The sequence below is a fragment of the Carica papaya genome, chromosome 4 (genome assembly GCF_054855325.1).
Source record: "Carica papaya isolate Zhongbai chromosome 4, ASM5485532v1, whole genome shotgun sequence".
Lineage (NCBI taxonomy): Eukaryota > Viridiplantae > Streptophyta > Magnoliopsida > Brassicales > Caricaceae > Carica > Carica papaya.
The window spans coordinates 9,931,114-9,950,150 of NC_142312.1; the positions used below are offsets into that span (position 1 = coordinate 9,931,114).

Here is a 19,037-nt window from a genome sequence, read left to right on the forward strand (position 1 = left end):
AGAAATTTAAGAACAGAACACAAAAATTGGTTCTTTTCGCCGTCCGTCGTGTTACAAAGAGGGTATCCAATTTGAGAATAGACTTAAAATTATCAAGAATAGATTTTCACTTCAGTTGTTAAAAACACTCTACATTTTTATTTATTTGTTTGTAAAAGTGCTTTTTTTAAAATGTATATATTTCTGTTTGTTTTAACGCTATATTCATGTTTTTCATTTTCAATCATATGAGGTTTCCTATTTACTATTTAGGCAGCTTATCTATTCAAAATAATATTTTAATTTAACGTTTAATATAAGTAATTAAGTTAAATAATTTATAATTAAATTTTCAATCGTGATTTTTTTATTACATTACTGTTTGTATTGTAATTTTCTTTTTTTTTTTTTTCAAAATTTTAAAAGTTATTGTAATTAAAATTCTCATATTCATTTCTTTAATTATGCATTCAAATAAATCATTATCAATAAAATAACCATCACCTTTTTTGATTTGAAATAACAACTAATCTACTCATTATTGTTATTTCTATAATCCTACAAAAATTAAAAAAATAGGAGGAACAATTAGGCTATCTTTGCTTCTTACTCATGTGTTAATTAATTAATTGAATTGTTGATTGATACTCATTTAATCAATTAACTGTACTTTAATTTATTATTTTAAATACAAATAATTAAATTAAAAAAATTATATCTAGTCTAATGCAAATTTAATAATTTTTAATGAAAATTGTAATATCACGCTTCAAATATTAAAATTTTAGTTGTGATATTATCTTAAATAATTAATTGAAATGATTATTCATAACAGAATAATCCAATCATTAATATCTTAGTTAAAGTTTACAAATTTAAATTTTATTAAAAAAGTATAAATCATCATTTTATAATCATATTAAAAAATTGATCATATTCAATTTATAATATTTGATTCAATAATTTTAAAATTTAATTTATTAATAAGTTGATAGATTTATAATAATAATTAAAAAAGTAATTATATTTTTTTAATTAGAACCAACTAATAATCAGATTCACATATATATATATATATATTTTAAATACACAAAAGAACTTACAATGATAAGTGTGAAACCAAGTAAAAATAACCATCCAACGAAATGATGAGATTGATGACAGATACATGAAACCCAGATAGAAAAAACACAATTGAAGCAGAAAATTATAATAAGTGTATGGGTGACAATGCACGACGTCAACGCCTGGTTGCTTATTTGATCGGGAGGCTTCATATCTCTGTCTCTAAGTAGTGTTTTTGACTTTTTTTGTCTTGGCTTTACATTAAACCAAACCTTACTATTTATTAAATATACAAGCAGTAGGTCTGTCATCCATTTTTCTATATATGTAAGTATATATGTATGTATGATTCTCTCTCTGCTAGTGGCGGCCTCAATTAGTTTATATCTTCACAGACTTTCAAGAGTCCAGGTCTCAGCTTTTACAATTACAAATGAAGGTCAAGTTTCCTTCTCTTTTATTTCTGAATTTTCTTTCTTGTTTATTGTCATCGTTTTTCTTTCATATTCATTTGCGTAACATCCCTTTCATGACTACACACACACACATATATATATATGCTGTTGCTGTAGTTTTCAATTTATACTAAAATGGTAATTAACGAAAATTTAATTGGTTCTTTTCTATTTCAATCCAGACGATTGAGACTGAGAGTTCACTGACATAGTAATTCTCATGTTTGATTTCTCTTATTTTATAAACTACGGCTCTGTTCTAGCTTTATTACGTACTATATATGTATACGTACATATATATGGTTGTATTCTAAGGGTCACACATATATATGTTATAAGGGAAGTTTATTTTGTGTAATAAGTATTGATTTTTGACATGTCAGCCTCTTGTTTCTGTTGCAGAAAGTTGTATTGAAATTGGATTTGCATGATAAAAAAGAAAAACAAAAGGCCATGAAAGCAGTTTCTGTTCTTTCAGGTACTAATACAATATTCAACATCGATTTGCTCTATCAAAAGTGACAATTGGTACTCAAGATTTTTCTCTTTTCACCTTTTTTTCAAAAAAAAAAACGAAAAACTAAATCTTATAGGGATTGATTCGATTGCGATGGACATGAAAGAGAAGAAATTAACAGTAATAGGAGACGTTGATCCGGTCGAAATCGTAAGCAAATTGAGAAAACAATGGTGGACAGAGATTTTAACAGTTGGACCAGCAAAGGAGGAGAAAAAAGATGGAGAGAAGAAGGAAGAAGACAAAAAGAAAGATCAAAATGAACAACAAAAATTAGCAGAGCTTCAGAAGGCCTATCTTCAAGCCTACAATCCATACTTCCCTAGATATTATCATGTATTCACTGAAGATAACCCAAATGGTTGTGTCATCTCTTAAAATAATATTCATCTTGTTACATATATATGTCTATATATACGGAGGATTTGGTATATATATATATATCATGGAGAGACAATAAGTAAATTTTGTATGTATGGGACTGCTCTGTGTTTGTAATGTTAATTACTAGTGGAGTTTATAATTGTGTGTTAAATGGTAACTAATTTCTCCTTCCCATTTCTTATTTCTTGTTGGCTTGTTTTCTTTCTTTTCTGAGTATATATGTGTGTCTATATATATATATATATATATATATATATATGTAAATATTTGTTTGACTTGATTTGACTGATGGACAATTTCTAACGGAGGATCATGGAAAAATCCCTTTCTGGGTTAGTAATTAGGCCCTATATATATATATATATATACATACATATTATATGGAGAGATTTATGCCCCATATATCAATATTGTATTGTATTGGTTGGTAATTTGACATTTCAAACTTTTATAGTCCTTGGATTGGTTATCTATAAATATATATATATATATATATATGTTGGAAAATTAATTTTAAATAAACATGAAGATTAACTACTACAGGATGTAATTTCTATTGGGATGACCGACAAAAATTTGACTTTGAATAAAGATTTTATGAAATTTATTTATGATAAATTTTAAAATATATTATTTTAATTTCACATGATATTTTATACACTGTCAAATTTTTCACAATATTTTCCTTCAACTAAATTTATAAATGAATTCTATCAAAAATGTTAGTTTCTTCTAAACATTTATTATATGTATATGTAGGTGTAAATTAGTCATTGTCATTATTATTATCATATTGAGTCACATAAATTTATAATAATTAATATAATATCTTTAATAATTCATTTAAATTATTAAATATAAATAAATAAATAGGGTAAATAGAGTTATAAATAGTTAAAATAAAATTAACTTGATCATGACATATAAAATAATTAGGAAGGAAGACATGATAGGTGTAACGTGCTTGAGCAACGCACACAAACAAACACTTAAATATTTTTTCACCTACACTTGTTGTATGTGAAAAAAAATTATTAAAAAAATAAATAAATAAACATAGTTGTGTGCTTATAAACCAGTAGAATATGATCAATTGATCTGTAACTGGAAAAGAATGCACCAACTTTCTCTTATTTACACATGATTCTAACAAGATCAAAATATAATTAGCTAACTTGTCAACTAGATCGCCCTGATGCACGATCACTCGAATCATCACCCAACGAATCGACATATTATCATCATCATCATCTGAAAACTGGTTGTGATCATAAGTATTTGGATCTATGTCCTGGCTCGAACAAGAGGTGATTGAGGTATAGGCGAGTGAGGAGACATGAACGAACCCGGTGTCTTCATGATATCCTCATAGCGAGAGGAGAAGCTGAGTCTAAGACTAGTTTGCCAGCAAAGTTTCTTTTTAGGCACCATTGCTTCCTTATGTTGAAGCATGAAGGTTTTGATTCTTGACAGTGCAATTTCCATTGTCTTATCGTCCATGTTTGCAAAGCAAACCCTGAACCAGCCAGGTTCTGAGCAGTGGAAAGACGAACCAGGAGATACATTGAGTTTCATTTCGTTTATAATTACTCTCCATAACACCATTTCTGCTTCAAATGTCTGTTCTTTCAGCAGTCTACGCAAATCCATCCACACAAAAAGACCAGCATTGCTTTTTAAACAGTTAATGCCTACTTGAGCAAGTCTTTGTGTGAAAAAACTATGTCTCATTGCCAGCCTCTTTCTGCTCTCTACAATAAATTTGTCTACAAATTCATCGTCTGCTAACATGGATGCAATCAGATACTGGGTTTGCGAAGATACTAGGCCGAAGCTCGACATCTTACGAGCACAACTCACCACTGCATCATTGTATGAATACACAATGCCAACTCTAAATCCAGGGAATCCCATGTCTTTGGATAAACTGTAAATGATGTGGATGAGATCACGATTGCAACAAATTTTATCTTCTTCAATTATCTCGGCTATGCTGGTGAATTCGGGCTGGCTGAAGACGGTAGCAGCATATATCTCATCACACACCAGATGAATGTTCTTGTGGTTGGTGAAGGTGACTAGAGCTTCTAATGTGTCCTTGGTAATAATTGTTCCCAGTGGGTTTGATGGGTTGGTTATGAGCAAACCCTTTACCTTGATGTCAGCTTCTTGTGCGGTTTCATAAGCAGCTTCCAGGGCTTCTATGGTGATCTGGTAATCGTTTGAGCTTTCACAGACAACTGGAATGAGTTTGACTCCCGTTCTCCATCTCAAATCTCTATCAAACCTGCAAGCAATCCCAATTTCATTAGTCATAAATGTTAAGAAAATAAAAGCCGAGCTTATTTTACCCATAAAAATATAAATGTACATGTATCTGTAGAGAGTGTTAAATTACCCTGGATAATAAGGAGTTGGAACCAAGAATGCATCGCCAGGATCAGCCAAACAGAAAGCAATCATTTCATGAGCTCCAGTTGCTCCTCCACTCATAACAATCCGATCAGGGTCAAATGAAGCTCTGTTTCTTCTCACTTTCCCCATAAACTTTGCAACAGCCTGAACCCAAAACATCAATTTTGGTTTAATACAAATTGTCATAATTAAATCATAATTAAACACCCATTTTTTTTTGTTTTTTTCTTTTACCTCTCTGAATTCAGCCAAGCCATGATAATCTTGAAAGATAGCTATATCTCTGAATTCAGCTGCTCCTTGTGCTGTACAAATGGAGGCTTCTGGGTTTTTCAGCAGCCACTCGTGAATTAAATTAAAGCAAAGCTGCATCAACCAGATCAGCAGATGAGAATCAACCTTGCTTTAAAAAGTGTATGTATATGTATATGTATGTATAGGGTTTCTGTATGTAATTACCTGATTCTCTGCAAGACCCATCTGTATAACTCCTTCTGGATTCTGTGTAGGATGAAAAGGGTCACTGTCGTATGCTTTCCACCCATCAAAGTAGGGAGAGTCCTCGCCATGTCCGTTGCTGGTTGCAATCTTGGACAACAGCTCTTGATTTCTCAACATTAGCACCATTTTCTTTCTAGCTCAAAATTCACCTACAAGAGTATGTATTATATACGTGTATACACGAAGATAAAGGAAGATGTTTCTGATTCAGAGATGGGTTTAGCAGTTAGAGTATTTTGGTTGGGAGTGCGGTTATATGTGTGTTTGTGTGTGTACACGTATATATATATGTAGAGAGAGAGAGAGAGAGAGAGATTGAATGTAGGGTGGTCGTGCAGTGGCTTGACTTTTTAAGATGGCTATATGCTGTAAACAATTATTTAAAATGTGATGGGAGAATCAAAGGGCAAACAGAAAGTTCTGTGAAGGAACATCATAAGTGCATCCTTTGAACAAATTTGGTTGGATTTGGTGGGCGTTTTGAACTTGATCACTAATGGAATTCTTTTTCTTTCTAATGGGGTTTGGTACAGCCAGCTGGTAATAATAGCCCAGAAATTCCTGGGATAATAAAGAAAATTTTTCTCGAGAAAGTAAGATTATAATATTACCTCCTTACTTAATAATTACAGAGGTGGCAAGCCACCTAAAGGAGGGGAGTTGATTGATCTAATTCTTCTATCACAACTAATAAGTCGTAGGATGACCCAAATCTGTCAAATTCAACTCTTTTGTTTTGACCAAGATTTGTAATAATTTTTATAAAATTAAACAAAACTTATATTTAAATTATATTGTTGATGGAAGTAAATGAAAAGAGATTAAAATGGGTAATTTGGACGTCATGTCTGACTCAATTAAAAGGACGTGGTATTTAAATGAATGAAGCGCGTTGAATACGTTTGTGACTTTTGGATAATATTACAAAGTTTTTGTCTCCTCAAAATAATTATATAATTTATTGGTGAGAAAAAGATTGACAAGATGAGACTTACCATCATGGGGGTGTGTGAAGTTACAAAAAAAAAAAAAAGTGAAAAGCTTATGAAATACATATTAATAATATTTAAATACATTGTTTAATATTAGGTTTCCCGAGAGGAAGGATGACTGCCCTAAAAGGAAAAAAAGGAGAGAGATGGGGGTGTACCATAATTATCATCAAGATGTATGTATGTATGTATGTATGTATGTATGCGTATGAAAATGAATATTAGATATACATTACATAAGTTGGTTGGAGGTTTAATTATAAGGGTGTACATATGTGGCTGAGATTACATGTTGGGACCAAAAAAATTAAATGGTTTATCATATGCGAGAGGAGTGAGTGGGTCATAAGCACCGGTTAGGTCCCACCGTGTGCAGGCTTTGTTCCGACACAACATGTGATAGCCTTCTCCCGCGCACCCACACATAAAATAATTTCATTTCATTTATATTTATCAAAAATATTCATATATATATATATGCCGTCATTCTCAATTTTTCGTACCGACATTTATCTCTATCTATCCTATTGTCATCTCGTCACCGTATTTTTATATCACTTAATTCGTAAATTTTATATTAAAAATAAATATACCCTGAACCATTAAATTACAAATGGTAATGACTTGTTTAATGGGTACACGTGGAGTGTTAGAAGAATTTGGAAATTGAAACATCAAAATCGGGTTTAATTAGTCATAATCACATGGGTGGCCGGTCTTAATTAGATTTGATTAATTTAGTAATGACATGGAAATTTTTTCATAATGTAATAATAATCCTTTTTCAGTTGAAACTTTGCTTTTTGTCAAAAGTCGTAGCTGAGAAATTTCTCTCCACACACTTTTTTATTCTTTTTCCCTATAATAATTAATTATTAAAATAATTCAAAACAATAATAAAAAAGTGAAACTCAGAAACGCTGAGGATGCAAATAATTAAAATCACACAGCCGACAAAAAAAACACAAAAAAGAAATTAAAAACGGCACACGTGTATAAGCATTCACTCAGGAAGAGACGTTTCAAATACCTCCCGTCACCAGATCTTGCCACGTGTTATCTGCTCGTGGATGATTAAAAATAAGTATTATTTTAATGCCACGTCTTACGACTTTTTTGCTCTTTATTTTCATATTAATCATCATTTTTTTTTCCTTAAATTACAAATTAGAAGTCGTAATGGCTCGATTTGGTTATTATTCCATTCTCATCTTTTTCTTTTTTTTTTTTTTTTTACATTTTCCGATACATACAATATAAAATAAGTCTATAGTTATATGCCAAAATAAAATTTGACTCTTCACCTATCATAATTTTATAAATTATTAATTTGTTCTAAGTTTTTAAAATATATATTATATATATTTAACAAATCAGTAATTTACTTTTTATTTTGATAATTCTAAGAAGAAGGAAAGTGACATTTCTTCATTTATATTTATATTTACAAAAATTAATTTTCTTTATTTTTCATTTTTTGAAACATAAAGAAAGAAATTTTAATTTTATAGAAATTAATATATCGATAGATATATATGTATATATATATATTAAATAGTACAGAGATTTAATTCATTTTTTCTTTTTTAAGATAAATTCTTTCTTTCTCTTTTAAAAATGAGTAGACTTTTAATTTTAAACTAAAAATACTTTAAAATTAAAAAATATTTTTCTAAATGATAAGGAGATATATTATCAAATCAAGCTTTAGTCATTTGTCATAATGCTTTCATTTTAAATCTTTTCAAATATTATATAACAATCTATTTTTATATGTTTCATCTTTTATAAAAAATAAGATTTATTATAATTTTTTTGTTACAATACATGATAATGACTCGAGAATGTTCAATATCTAAATTACATAATAAATACCTTATTTAGGTCAGCTCACAATAAAAATTAGATATTGTCTCGTACTCAAATTTATTATATGAATAAGAAATAATGTGTGTTTCTTTTATTTTCAAGAGATAAAAGATGACCCAATGAAAAAACAATACTTTGTGATAGATTTTCTAATGTTACGAAAAGCTCCCAAATCACTATCATTGTATGCATTAAGTAGCAATACCAAAGAACATGGATAACATAAACATCATGTTGGAGCATATTTGATATATCTTAGGACTTTGTATGTGATATTAAAATATTAATCTTGTGGATGCTCCGTGAATTGATTAAAAAGTTTCATGGAATATGATAGATTTAGTCTTGTAAAGTTCAAATATATCAGTCTTTCAATAAACCTTCTATATAGGTACAGTTGAAAATAAGCTTATTATCTTCCTTTGACAATATGAGATTTTGATCCAATGGTAACTTCGAAGTTCTGACACATAAAATTCTTATTCATTCAATAAATTTAAGACATAGTTGCATTGATAAATACAAATTTCATCTTTGGACTACACAATCTCAACTCAAAGAAAGTATTTTAGGTTTCCATGATCTTAATTTTAAATTTCTATTTTCACTATATATTTTAGATGGTAAGTTGATTTCATATCATTACATGCTATGGCTATATCATCAACATAAATCAATATTATAATAAAATTTTTTCCATCGATCTGCACGAACAGGTTATAATCAACCTTAAATTGCATAAATATCTAATATGAGTTATATAAACTCATCAGTGTATATATAAAATATGATTTATATAAACTGATGTGATTTAAAATTAAATAAATTAATTGAAAAAGTTCTTTAACATTAAAATCGTGCCAATATTAAATTCTATTAAAAACATTGATAATTAATGTATGTTATTCAATCAGCTTTTTAAAAAAAAAATTAAAAAATGCTTTCAAAAAATTGAGGAAGTACCACATTGAAAGTTTTACTTTATATATATATATATATATATGAAATTAAGCAAGTACGGTTTTAAATGTTATTAATTAATTTAATAAGATTTTGAAATAACTTCAAGAATTCCCAGAAAAAGAAAATTCGAAATCTATTTTTAAACTAAAAAATATAATAATTCCATTAAATTTTTGAATATATTAAAAACAGTAGAACGAAAAATCTTATCTAATAAATTAAACAGTCTTAAATGTTTTTGTTATTTCTGAATTTTATATCATGTGAATATCATGTATGCAATTCGTATTCCATTAAATTGAATTTGTTAAATAAATATTTTGACGAGTTTGTTTCTCTTATAATGAGTTCTCACCTGAGTATCTCATACAATTTACATATATATGTAGATATGCAGTTGTTGGTGAGAATCTGATGTCGGTCATATCTCGTGTAATAATAGAAGAAGCCATTTTTCATACAGATCTTTAATTTAATTAATTATTATGATTTAATGAAAAGTAAAATTAAAAAATAAAATAGGAAGGGAGATTCTGAGAGCATAATAACACAAACAAACACTATCTAATACGAAGGAGAGACAGTGAAGCGGAAGTAAGTAAAATGTTGTCCCAGAAAAGTGTGGATGTCGGGAAACCAATCTCTCTCTATATATATATATATATAATAGTTTATTTGTGCATTAATGGATAAAAATCTGGAGTTGTTAAATGCAACAGATTTACTTACTTCATCATATATTCTTCTAATGTATATGTTTCAATGTATAAATACCATACCAACAGGATGTTCCGGGTAGGATTTATTTACAGTGCGTACCACCAATTCAATACTGTATATAAGTCAATATATTACATAATAGTATTTGTTTTTTTTTAAAAAAAATATATATATAGATTTTAAGTCAAAACAGATGCTTGAAAAATCACTCATGCATTTAAATCATGTAATTACAGGTAAAACAGGAACCTGGGAATGATTCAAAAGATTGAAGGAATGTGCTTCACATGCAGAAATCAAGTGAGCATGCACCATCTTTCTAAAGTCACCAAGGTAGAAACAGATAATAAAACCAAATAATTATCCTTAACATGACTTTATAGAAATTATTTGATTTCAAATTTGGCAAACTGAAGCCTAACTTTGGGCGAATTCAGAAACTATGGCTGGTCAAACCAGACTATCACCATCTCAAATATGTTTTGCGCATCTCAAAAAATGTACCTGTTCAACGAAGACCATCATTTTATTATACCTGTGTGAAACAGATTACTTGCACAGATAATCTTTACATCCAAAATAATCAGTTTCTGTTTGTATATCCATATGGTACAACATTGACAATTTCACTTCTTCATCAGAAGGACAACCGTGTGAGCTGCAATACTCCGATTTTCACCAAGGCTATCAACCTTCTCATGAGTTTTTGCTTTCAGATTGATGACTGATGGATCTGCTCCCAGCAACTCAGACAAATTGGCTCTGATAGCCTCCTTGTGAGGGCTCAGCTTTGGTCTTTGAAGAATCAAGGTGGCATCCAGGTTTCCAATCTCATATCCTGCCTCATGCATGAGCCTCACCTGCAATATAACATATTATGTATGAGTTCTGTGACATAAATCTTCCGAATTCCAGAACTGCAAGAATAATTAATAGTACACTGCTCCAAGCTGTTGCAGGAGATATAATATTTAGGTAGACAAAATAATCCCTGAATAACAAATGGTGTTGATTTTAGCAACTTATCTGCTGTTTTTGAAGCAGATTGCATTTGAGAATTTAGAGAGAGAAAATTAAGTGAGAGAAAGGCATGAAAACAGACATGCAACTGCCTCTGTTTTCGTATGTTGCAGAAGTAAGAAGATAATTGAAGGAGAATTCGATTGATGTTCATTGATGATTGAGAGCTTTAAATAAGCAAGGTTACAACCGAAAATTCTTACCAGATTAGATAATTTTGGTAGGCTGCATATGTGCATGCAAATACAACTCTCATGTAATAAGATTATCATGTTTATTTTGAATTCAAATTTTCAAAAAATAAAAGCTAATTCTTATCTAAATCAACACTACTCCTTAAGAATTTGCTTCAACTCCCAACCATGATCTCAGGTCTTCAAACTTGCCTTTTCCAACAGCCTTGGTTAAGACATCAGCTAACTAGTTTTTTGAGGAGCAGTGCACAAGCTTTATTTCATGATTTTTCTCAGTATCCCAGATTGCATGGTACTTCACATTAATGTGTTTAGTTCTGCCATACATGACTGGGTTTTTGGCCATTGCGATGGTAGACTTGTTGTCGACAAAAATCTCAGTGGGCAAATTGTTTTTTAGCTTCAAATCCTTCAAAATTTTCCTTATCTATATTGCTTGATTAGCTGCGGCAGCTGCGCTATGTATTCAGCTTCCGCAGTAAATTGAACAACCACTTCTTGCTTCTTCGATGCCCATGAGAATGCGCTTGATCCAAGTGAGAAAACATACCCAGAGGTGCTTCTTGCATCTTCAACAATCCCGGCCCAATCACTGTCCATGTACCCTTGTAGAGTACCACCTTCTGTTGATTTATACCAGATGCCAAAATTAGCAGTTCCTTTGATGTACCTCAAAATATGCTTTACAGTAGCTAGATGAGATTTTCTGGGAGAAGACATGAACCTTGACAACAGACTTACAGAGTACATCAAGTTTGGTATGGTTGCCGTGAGGTACAACAGGCTTCCGATAATGCTTCTATACACATTTTCATCTACCACTTCCTCATCTTCTGCTTTTGATAACTTTGAGTTTTGAATCATTTGAACGGACACAACTTTACACACGTCTAAGCAAAATTTCTGCAAAATTTCTTTTGCATACTTGGCTTGTGAGAGAAAAATGACAGCATGTGTTTGTTTTATTTCCATTCCCGGGAAGTAGCAAGCTTCCCCTAGAGCAGACATCTCAAATTGTTTTTCCAGTTGAGATTTGAACTTCTCTATGTTCAATTTATTACTGCCAGTAACCAAAATATCATCAATGTAAATTGCAACAATTAGCTTCTCACCTTCTGTTTCATGTCTTACGTACAAGATAGCTTCATTTTGGCTCTTTTCGAAGCCATAGTAAGTTAGATAAGCCTCGAGTTTTTTATACGAGGCTCGAGGAGCCTGTTTGAGGCCATACAGGGCCTTTTTTAGCAGATAGACATAATCTTCCTTTCCAGGTACGCTGAATCCTTCTGGTTGCTGGACAAGAATCTCTTCTTCTAGGTCGCCATTTAGGAAAGCTGATTTTACGTCCAGATGCATCACTTTCCACTTGAACTAAGCAGCCAGTGCCAGAAGCAGGCGTATGGTTTCATGCCTCGCAACTGGAGCAAACATTTCACCTAAGTCCATACCTGTAAGTTGAGCAAATCCCTTGACCACCAGTCGGGCTTTGTATTTATTCACTGATCCATCTGGATTCAGTTTAATCCTGAAAACCCATTTAACCCCGATTGACTTTTTTCCTTCTGGTTTAGGAATCAGCAACCAAGTTTTGTTCTTCTCAATCATGCTGATCTCCTCCTTCATGGCATCTCTCCAACTCTTATGTTGCACTGCATCTTCAAAAGAGGTAGGTTCAGATGCAGCAAAATTGCATCTTTCATATATATCTGTTAAGGCTCGGAATTTAGTTTGTGAACTGCTTCCTTCATCCCAATTTACTTCTTCTTCTTCTTCAGTTTCCCAGTGAGCATTTGGGAGTCCTGAATTTTGGATCTCACTGACAGTACCTTTGAATTCACTATCTGCTTCAATTCTTCTTTCTTCCCAGTTCCAGTAGGTAGATTCATCTACCACAACATCCCTGCGAATTATCAACCTGTTAGTGTTTAAGTTGAGAATTCTATAGCCTTTTGATTCTGAGCCATATCCCAGAAACACTCCCAACTCAGCTTTGTTATCCAGCTTCTTTCTTCTCTCATTTGGAATGTGTGAGTAGCACACCGATCCAAAAATTTTTAGGTGTTGAGTAGATGGTTTTCTACCACTCCAGGCTTCATATGGAGTTTGTTTCTCAAGAGCTTGAGTGGGCAAACAGTTTAGCAAATACACCGAGGTGTTTATTGCTTCAGCCCGAAACTTCCTCGGTAGGTGTTTGTCTGCAAGCAGGCTTCTTCCCATTTCAACAACTGAGAGATTTCTCCTTTCTGCAACACCATTTTGCTGAGGCGAATAAGGAACACTCAGCTGCCTCTTGATACCATTTTTGATGCAAAAGTTAGTGAACTCAGCCGAAGTGTACTCCAAAGCATTGTAAGTTCTTAAACATTTCACACTTCTTTAACTTTCCTTCTCTACCCAAGCCTTAAACTCCACAAATCGGTTGAAGACTTCACCTTTGCTGCGCAAGAAATAAACCCAACACATTTTGGTGAGATCATCTATGAACAGAGTGAAATACTTATAACCGCTTAATGATTCCTCACTTATCGGGCCACAGATGTCTGAGTGTACAAGCTCAAGCTTTTCTTTTGCTCTCCACTGTGTTTGAGATGGGAAGGGCATTCTAGCCATTTTGGCTATTTGGCAAATACCGCATACAGAATACTCATCTGATGAGCCTGCAATTTTTCAAGACCTGCCTTGTGACAGTGTCCATACCTCCTGTGCCAGATTATTCCTTCATTTTGATTTGCCACATTCGCTTTGTTCTTTGGTTCTGCCAAATTTAGAGCATATATTTTGTTCCTCAAGGGAACTTCGGCTATGAGTTCATCTTTTTCATTAAAGATTTCACAGAAAGTATGCTTAAAGGTAATGATGTAGCCATAACTTGCAATTTGGCGTACACTCAGTAAGTTTTGGCGTAGGTTAGGAACAAATAATACGTCATGTATCAACTTGTTACCTTGTTTTGTGCTCACCAGAACACTTCTCTTACTTTCAGCTCTAACAGCTTTCCCATCACCAAGTTGAATATACTCCTTCATATTTTTGTTCAGATTGTGAAATAGCTCATCTTTGCACATATGAGCTGCGCAGCCACTGTCGACTACCCATAGTGCTGTTTTCATTAATTTTGAAGTTACAAGGAGTGTATTTTGAGTATCTTCTTCATTTTTGATCATGTTTGCCTGTTGTGGTTCGTGTTTTGATTCCTCCTGCTTCTTTTTTATTTTGCAATCCTTCTCTTTGTGACCGAGTCTCTTGCAAAAATTGCATTTGACAGTTCTTTTCCCTTTATACCAGCAATCCTTCTCAAGGTGATTAGTTAAAGAACATATTTTGCATGGAGGGTATTTGTTTCGCTTACCTTGACTCTGGTTGCCTTGTCGTGAATTTGAGCCTTTATCCTCAATTTTTCTCCCCCAATTTTCAGTTCCAGACTTGTTTCTAGTCTGAGAAATAAACAGTGCTCCTTCTAGATTTATGGTCTCCCTCATACTGGCTCTTTGTTCTTGAGTCTCAAGTTTGTTTATCAGTTCAGCAGCAGTGATTGTATCAGTGTCACCCAACTCCTCTAACACTGAAATTTTTTATTCGAACTTGGCAGGTAAGCTCACCAAAATATGTTCTACTACTCGAGATTCTGGAAAGTTTTCATAAAGTATCCTGATTTTGCTAACAATATCAGAAAGCCGAGAGGCATATTGCCTTATAGTGTCTTCATCTTTCATTCGCAAGGCAATAAACTCAGCCTTCAATTTTATAATCTTTATTCTTCTACTTCTGTGGCCTCCATCGAACTCTTCTTTGAGCTTATCCCAAGCTGATTTAGGTGTTTTGTAGGGCAAGATCCTGCTAAAGACAGATTCTGAGACTGCCGAATGAATACAAGCCAAGGCACGAGGTTTCTTTGCTACTTCATCCTCGTGCCTTTTAATTTGAGTAAGAGACGATGTGTCTCTTAGAGGAGGTGGGTCACTGTCATCAAGGACTACCTCCTATAAACTCAGAGATTTCAGGTGAATCTCTATTTTCACGGCCCATGAGTGATAATTATCTCCATTGAAGTGTGGTGGAGCTGAAGAATCAAAACAAGAAGACATCTTGATTGTCTCACAGTACCTTAAGAAAAACCCTCTGATACTACTATTGATTTTAGCAGCTTATCTGCTGTTTTTGAAGCATATTGTATTCGAGAATTTAGAGAGAGAAAATTTAGGGAGAGAAAGGCACGAAAACAGAGTAAAAGCATGCAACTGCCTCTGTTTTCGTATGTTGCAGAAGTAAGAAGATAATCGAAGGAGAATTCGATTGATGTTCATTGATGATTGAGTGCTTTAAATAAGCAAGGTTACAACTGAAAATTCTTATCAGATTAGATCATTTAGGTAGGCTGCATATATGCATGCAAATACAACTCTTATATGATAAGATTATCACGTTTATTTTGAATTCAAAATTTCGAGAAATAAAAGCTAATTCTTATCTAAATCAACAAATGGTGTATCTTTCAAAGCATTAGAAAAAGTTTTTCTTTTCCAAGTATATATGAAAAGACTCACAATTTTAGAGATAAATTAGATCTATCAGGTCATCAATTATCTAAAAAAGGTCTCTTTATGTCCAAATATCTATCATAAAGTGTTATATATATATATATATATATATATATATACAAATAGATGTTGGACACAAAACTAGGAAATTCCCATCAAAATGCCAACCCATAACCATCCAAGCCAGTGATGGGCAGATCAAATATCTAGAATCGCAAACTAAATTCATGTGTTTACGCAAATCTTGTCCAAGTTGAATATTTGTTAAACAATTAGACTACAAAAAAATAGTTTTCTAGAGAACACTAAAAACAATATTTTAAAATTCCCTAATTCTTTATTTTAGAAGTTTAAAGTTGCTTAATTCTATCTTCATTTTCACTATTGTTCTCTCTATTTGTAACTAACGTCCATCGCTTTATGAAATAGAATATACATAACTTCAAAAAATGAAAACTATTAAAACGGAGTCTAGATTTTCAGAAAATTTAAAGCAAAGACCACCAACTCTCTCTTTTCTTAGCTCTCACATCTTTCCTTGCTTCTATGTTTTCTTCTATCAAAGTCATATACCAATTGGAAATTCACCTCAGTGAAACTGTTCTGCCAAATTAAATACAAAAGCTAACATTCAATCAGATCATCGTTAATGCTTGCTTGCATGTTCATTGTGAACCCGTAGCTTCTTTATGTCGACTTTTGATTTTGTCAAATATTAGTAAAAAAGAAAAAATACAAAGCTTTGCTGCCAAAAGGCTAAGAATATTATCCTTTTGGTTTTTTCTTTGGCATTGAAATGTTGTATGTGTCACATGTAAGGTTTCACATACATCTCTCTCCTCGTGAACGTGGGTGCATTACCTCATATTAATAAACCCAAGAGCAACCATATACAAAGGGAAAAAGGAACACATAAAGCATCAATAAGTAAAATTTCAAACGAGCTAACATCCCAATCATCTTAATGCAATCTAGTTTGCTTTTTCTCTTGAATGGTTGCAACTTTCAGAAAAAAAGGATAGTTAAAAGAAAGGTAGGCATTTTCATCTATTTCATTATTCATACACCCTAACCTAGCAAGCTGAACAAAACCTAATTGCGTTTCTGACTACAAATTAACAAAGTTGTCCTGAATGAAGGTTCATTTTGTTGTCTGGTTTACTGACCACCAGACAGGAAGCTGCATGATTACAGGGATATGAAAGCGTCACTGCACTTGCTTTTTCCCACTCCAGAAAATCAGAAAACCTACATTACCTCACTTTTGTAGCAAGTCCCCTAAGTTAAATGATATGAGGTTGTGAAGTTTAATTGCATGCTTTTTACAAGTTTAATTTGATTGCATGTCCTGTGCAGGATTTGAAACAGATGAATTGCATACAAAAATGAATAGTAAAATCTATTTTAAATTTTGATTTTATGTTTGGAAAAGATCCAAACATGAAATTGTGTTTTAAACGGATTTCATCTGAAAAGAAAAGAAACTTCAATTCACCTAGGAGTAAACTTCAGAATTTAAAGAGAGGAAGAAGGTTGAAATAATTTTTACATCCTTGCTTAAGTTCCAGTATTCAACTAAATTTCCAAAAAAAAAAAATTATCAGATTTTGTTATGTGCTTCAAGCATTAAAATTTTGTTTATAAATAAATTCAAAATTTTATGAAGGTTTTGTTTAAAACAAATGAAACATGAAATTTCATGTTATCCCTAGATGAATCGATGGATGATTTAATGAAATTTCATGTTTGAAATAAATATAACATTTAAAAATCTCTTGCAGAATTCAACTAAATCTTTATATTTGAGAAGACATAAATAATAGTGCAAAGTCATTTCAAGTTTTTATACTTTTAACCCTCAAGTTCATTTCAAAATCTATAAAATTTAAGAAAATTCAAAAGCTCTTGCTCATTTTGAAAAGAAATTCATTTTGAAATTAATTCCATAGTCTGTAATAACTCAAAAATAAAAATATAGCTTTGCAAACCAATGGCACATTTAATGGATTCCTTTGTTCAAAGCATAGTGTAAATGAGACTTCACAGAATAAACCGTTAGAAACCCGTCCTGTAGCCAAGTAAACTTAGTCCAGAGAAGACGTTTATGCTTCAAAAATCCTGGCAGCCACTCCTGTCAGGAACTCATAAATAACCAGAATAAACAAGAACCCCTAAGATTTCGAACAAAATTGGGGCCATTTTGCTTGAGCTTAACAAAGAGTACACCCCATTCCAGCCAAGCAGCTCAACTGAACAGAAGTGCAATTCAGCTCTATATGCATCTCTTTCATGGCTAATCACAAAAATCTAATATATCATTTTTAAGAAACAACAAATACAATACTAAGTTACAGTGAATTAAATTACAGTGAACTCCCTGAAACAGCCACAAGAGAAGTTAACATCATAAACACCAAAAGAAGTCAGTAGTATAAGAAAGGAACTTACAGCTTCTTTGATAAAAACAGAAGATGGTGCTCCTTTCCACTTAGGATCAGAATCTGGAAATATCTGCCCAATATCAGGGAGCCCTAAAGCACCCAAAATCGCATCAACAACACAATGGAGTAACACGTCTCCTGCAATACCAACAATAAACATAACTCAAGCTTCAATCACCCACTGAAAACATAAGAATACCCATCAGAAACCCTAAAAATTACCATCAGAATGAGCCTCGCAGCCTCTATCATGGGGGATATTGATCCCGCCTATGATCAGAGGGTATCCGGGCTCCAATCGGTGGAGATCAAACCCATGGCCCACACGGAAAGGCAGTGACTTGGAGGGTCTGACTGAGTTCGCTGAGTCTTTGACTTCGATTGAGGTGGTAGCAGCAGAAGCTGAAACAGACGGCCGTGAGTGAGTCGAAAAGTGGGAGGGTGTCCGTACGAGGAAGCTCAGATGTTTAGGTGCATGAGTATGATAGTTTAGTAGAGGAGACAGTGAGCTGTTGGTAACTTTGGTAGGTGGTGGGGCGCAACTGCAAAGGTGAGTAGCCATGGGCATGGAATTTCTGCAGAGCTTCGCAGGGGCGAGATGAAGGAAACGTTGTTTTGCTGACAAGTACCCTAAGCCACCCGTTTGAGAATATTTAATCACGCTTAAAATTAGATGAGGTGGGAAATTTTAAAAATGCATTAAATAATATTATATAAAATAATATAATATTTTCAAATTATTATATAAATCATGCAAGGAAATTGATAACGTCATCTATAATTTGTTTAAGATGGTGTTCAAACATAAACATCTTCATGAAAAAGGACAGAAACTAATTACAATTAATGATGTCACTATAATATCATTAAAAAACACTTCCAATGATGAATCTTTAATCATACTTATGTTGCTTGTACCAAAAGTTCCACATCCTAAAATGTCATTAGATTATCACCTAATTAATTTTTGTCATGTTGTTATAA

At 32.4% G+C, this 19,037-nt stretch overlaps 3 protein-coding genes across 3 annotated transcripts; 1 reads left to right on the plus strand and 2 right to left on the minus strand.

The window, feature by feature from the left end:
* Positions 1-1,231: 1,231 nt before the first annotated feature.
* Positions 1,232-2,586, plus strand: LOC110819148 (heavy metal-associated isoprenylated plant protein 39-like). The gene is made up of 3 exons (XM_022048233.2): positions 1,232-1,483; positions 1,902-1,977; positions 2,093-2,586. The coding sequence occupies exons 1-3, from the start codon at positions 1,478-1,480 to the stop codon at positions 2,392-2,394; spliced, it is 384 nt and encodes a 127-aa protein (XP_021903925.1). The 5' UTR covers positions 1,232-1,477; the 3' UTR covers positions 2,395-2,586.
* Positions 2,587-3,291: 705 nt separating this feature from the next.
* Positions 3,292-5,583, minus strand: ACS6 (1-aminocyclopropane-1-carboxylic acid (acc) synthase 6). The gene is made up of 4 exons (XM_088217804.1): positions 5,275-5,583; positions 5,050-5,181; positions 4,799-4,959; positions 3,292-4,687 (listed from the first exon to the last, which is right to left on the minus strand). Exons 1-4 carry the CDS (start codon positions 5,440-5,442, stop codon positions 3,685-3,687), a joined length of 1,464 nt encoding a protein of 487 aa, XP_088073930.1. The 5' UTR covers positions 5,443-5,583; the 3' UTR covers positions 3,292-3,684.
* Positions 5,584-10,361: 4,778 nt separating this feature from the next.
* ISPF (isoprenoid F) lies at positions 10,362-18,698 on the minus strand. The gene is made up of 3 exons (XM_022048220.2): positions 18,276-18,698; positions 18,061-18,191; positions 10,362-10,720 (listed from the first exon to the last, which is right to left on the minus strand). Exons 1-3 carry the CDS (start codon positions 18,619-18,621, stop codon positions 10,487-10,489), a joined length of 711 nt encoding a protein of 236 aa, XP_021903912.1. The 5' UTR covers positions 18,622-18,698; the 3' UTR covers positions 10,362-10,486.
* Positions 18,699-19,037: the final 339 nt, after the last annotated feature.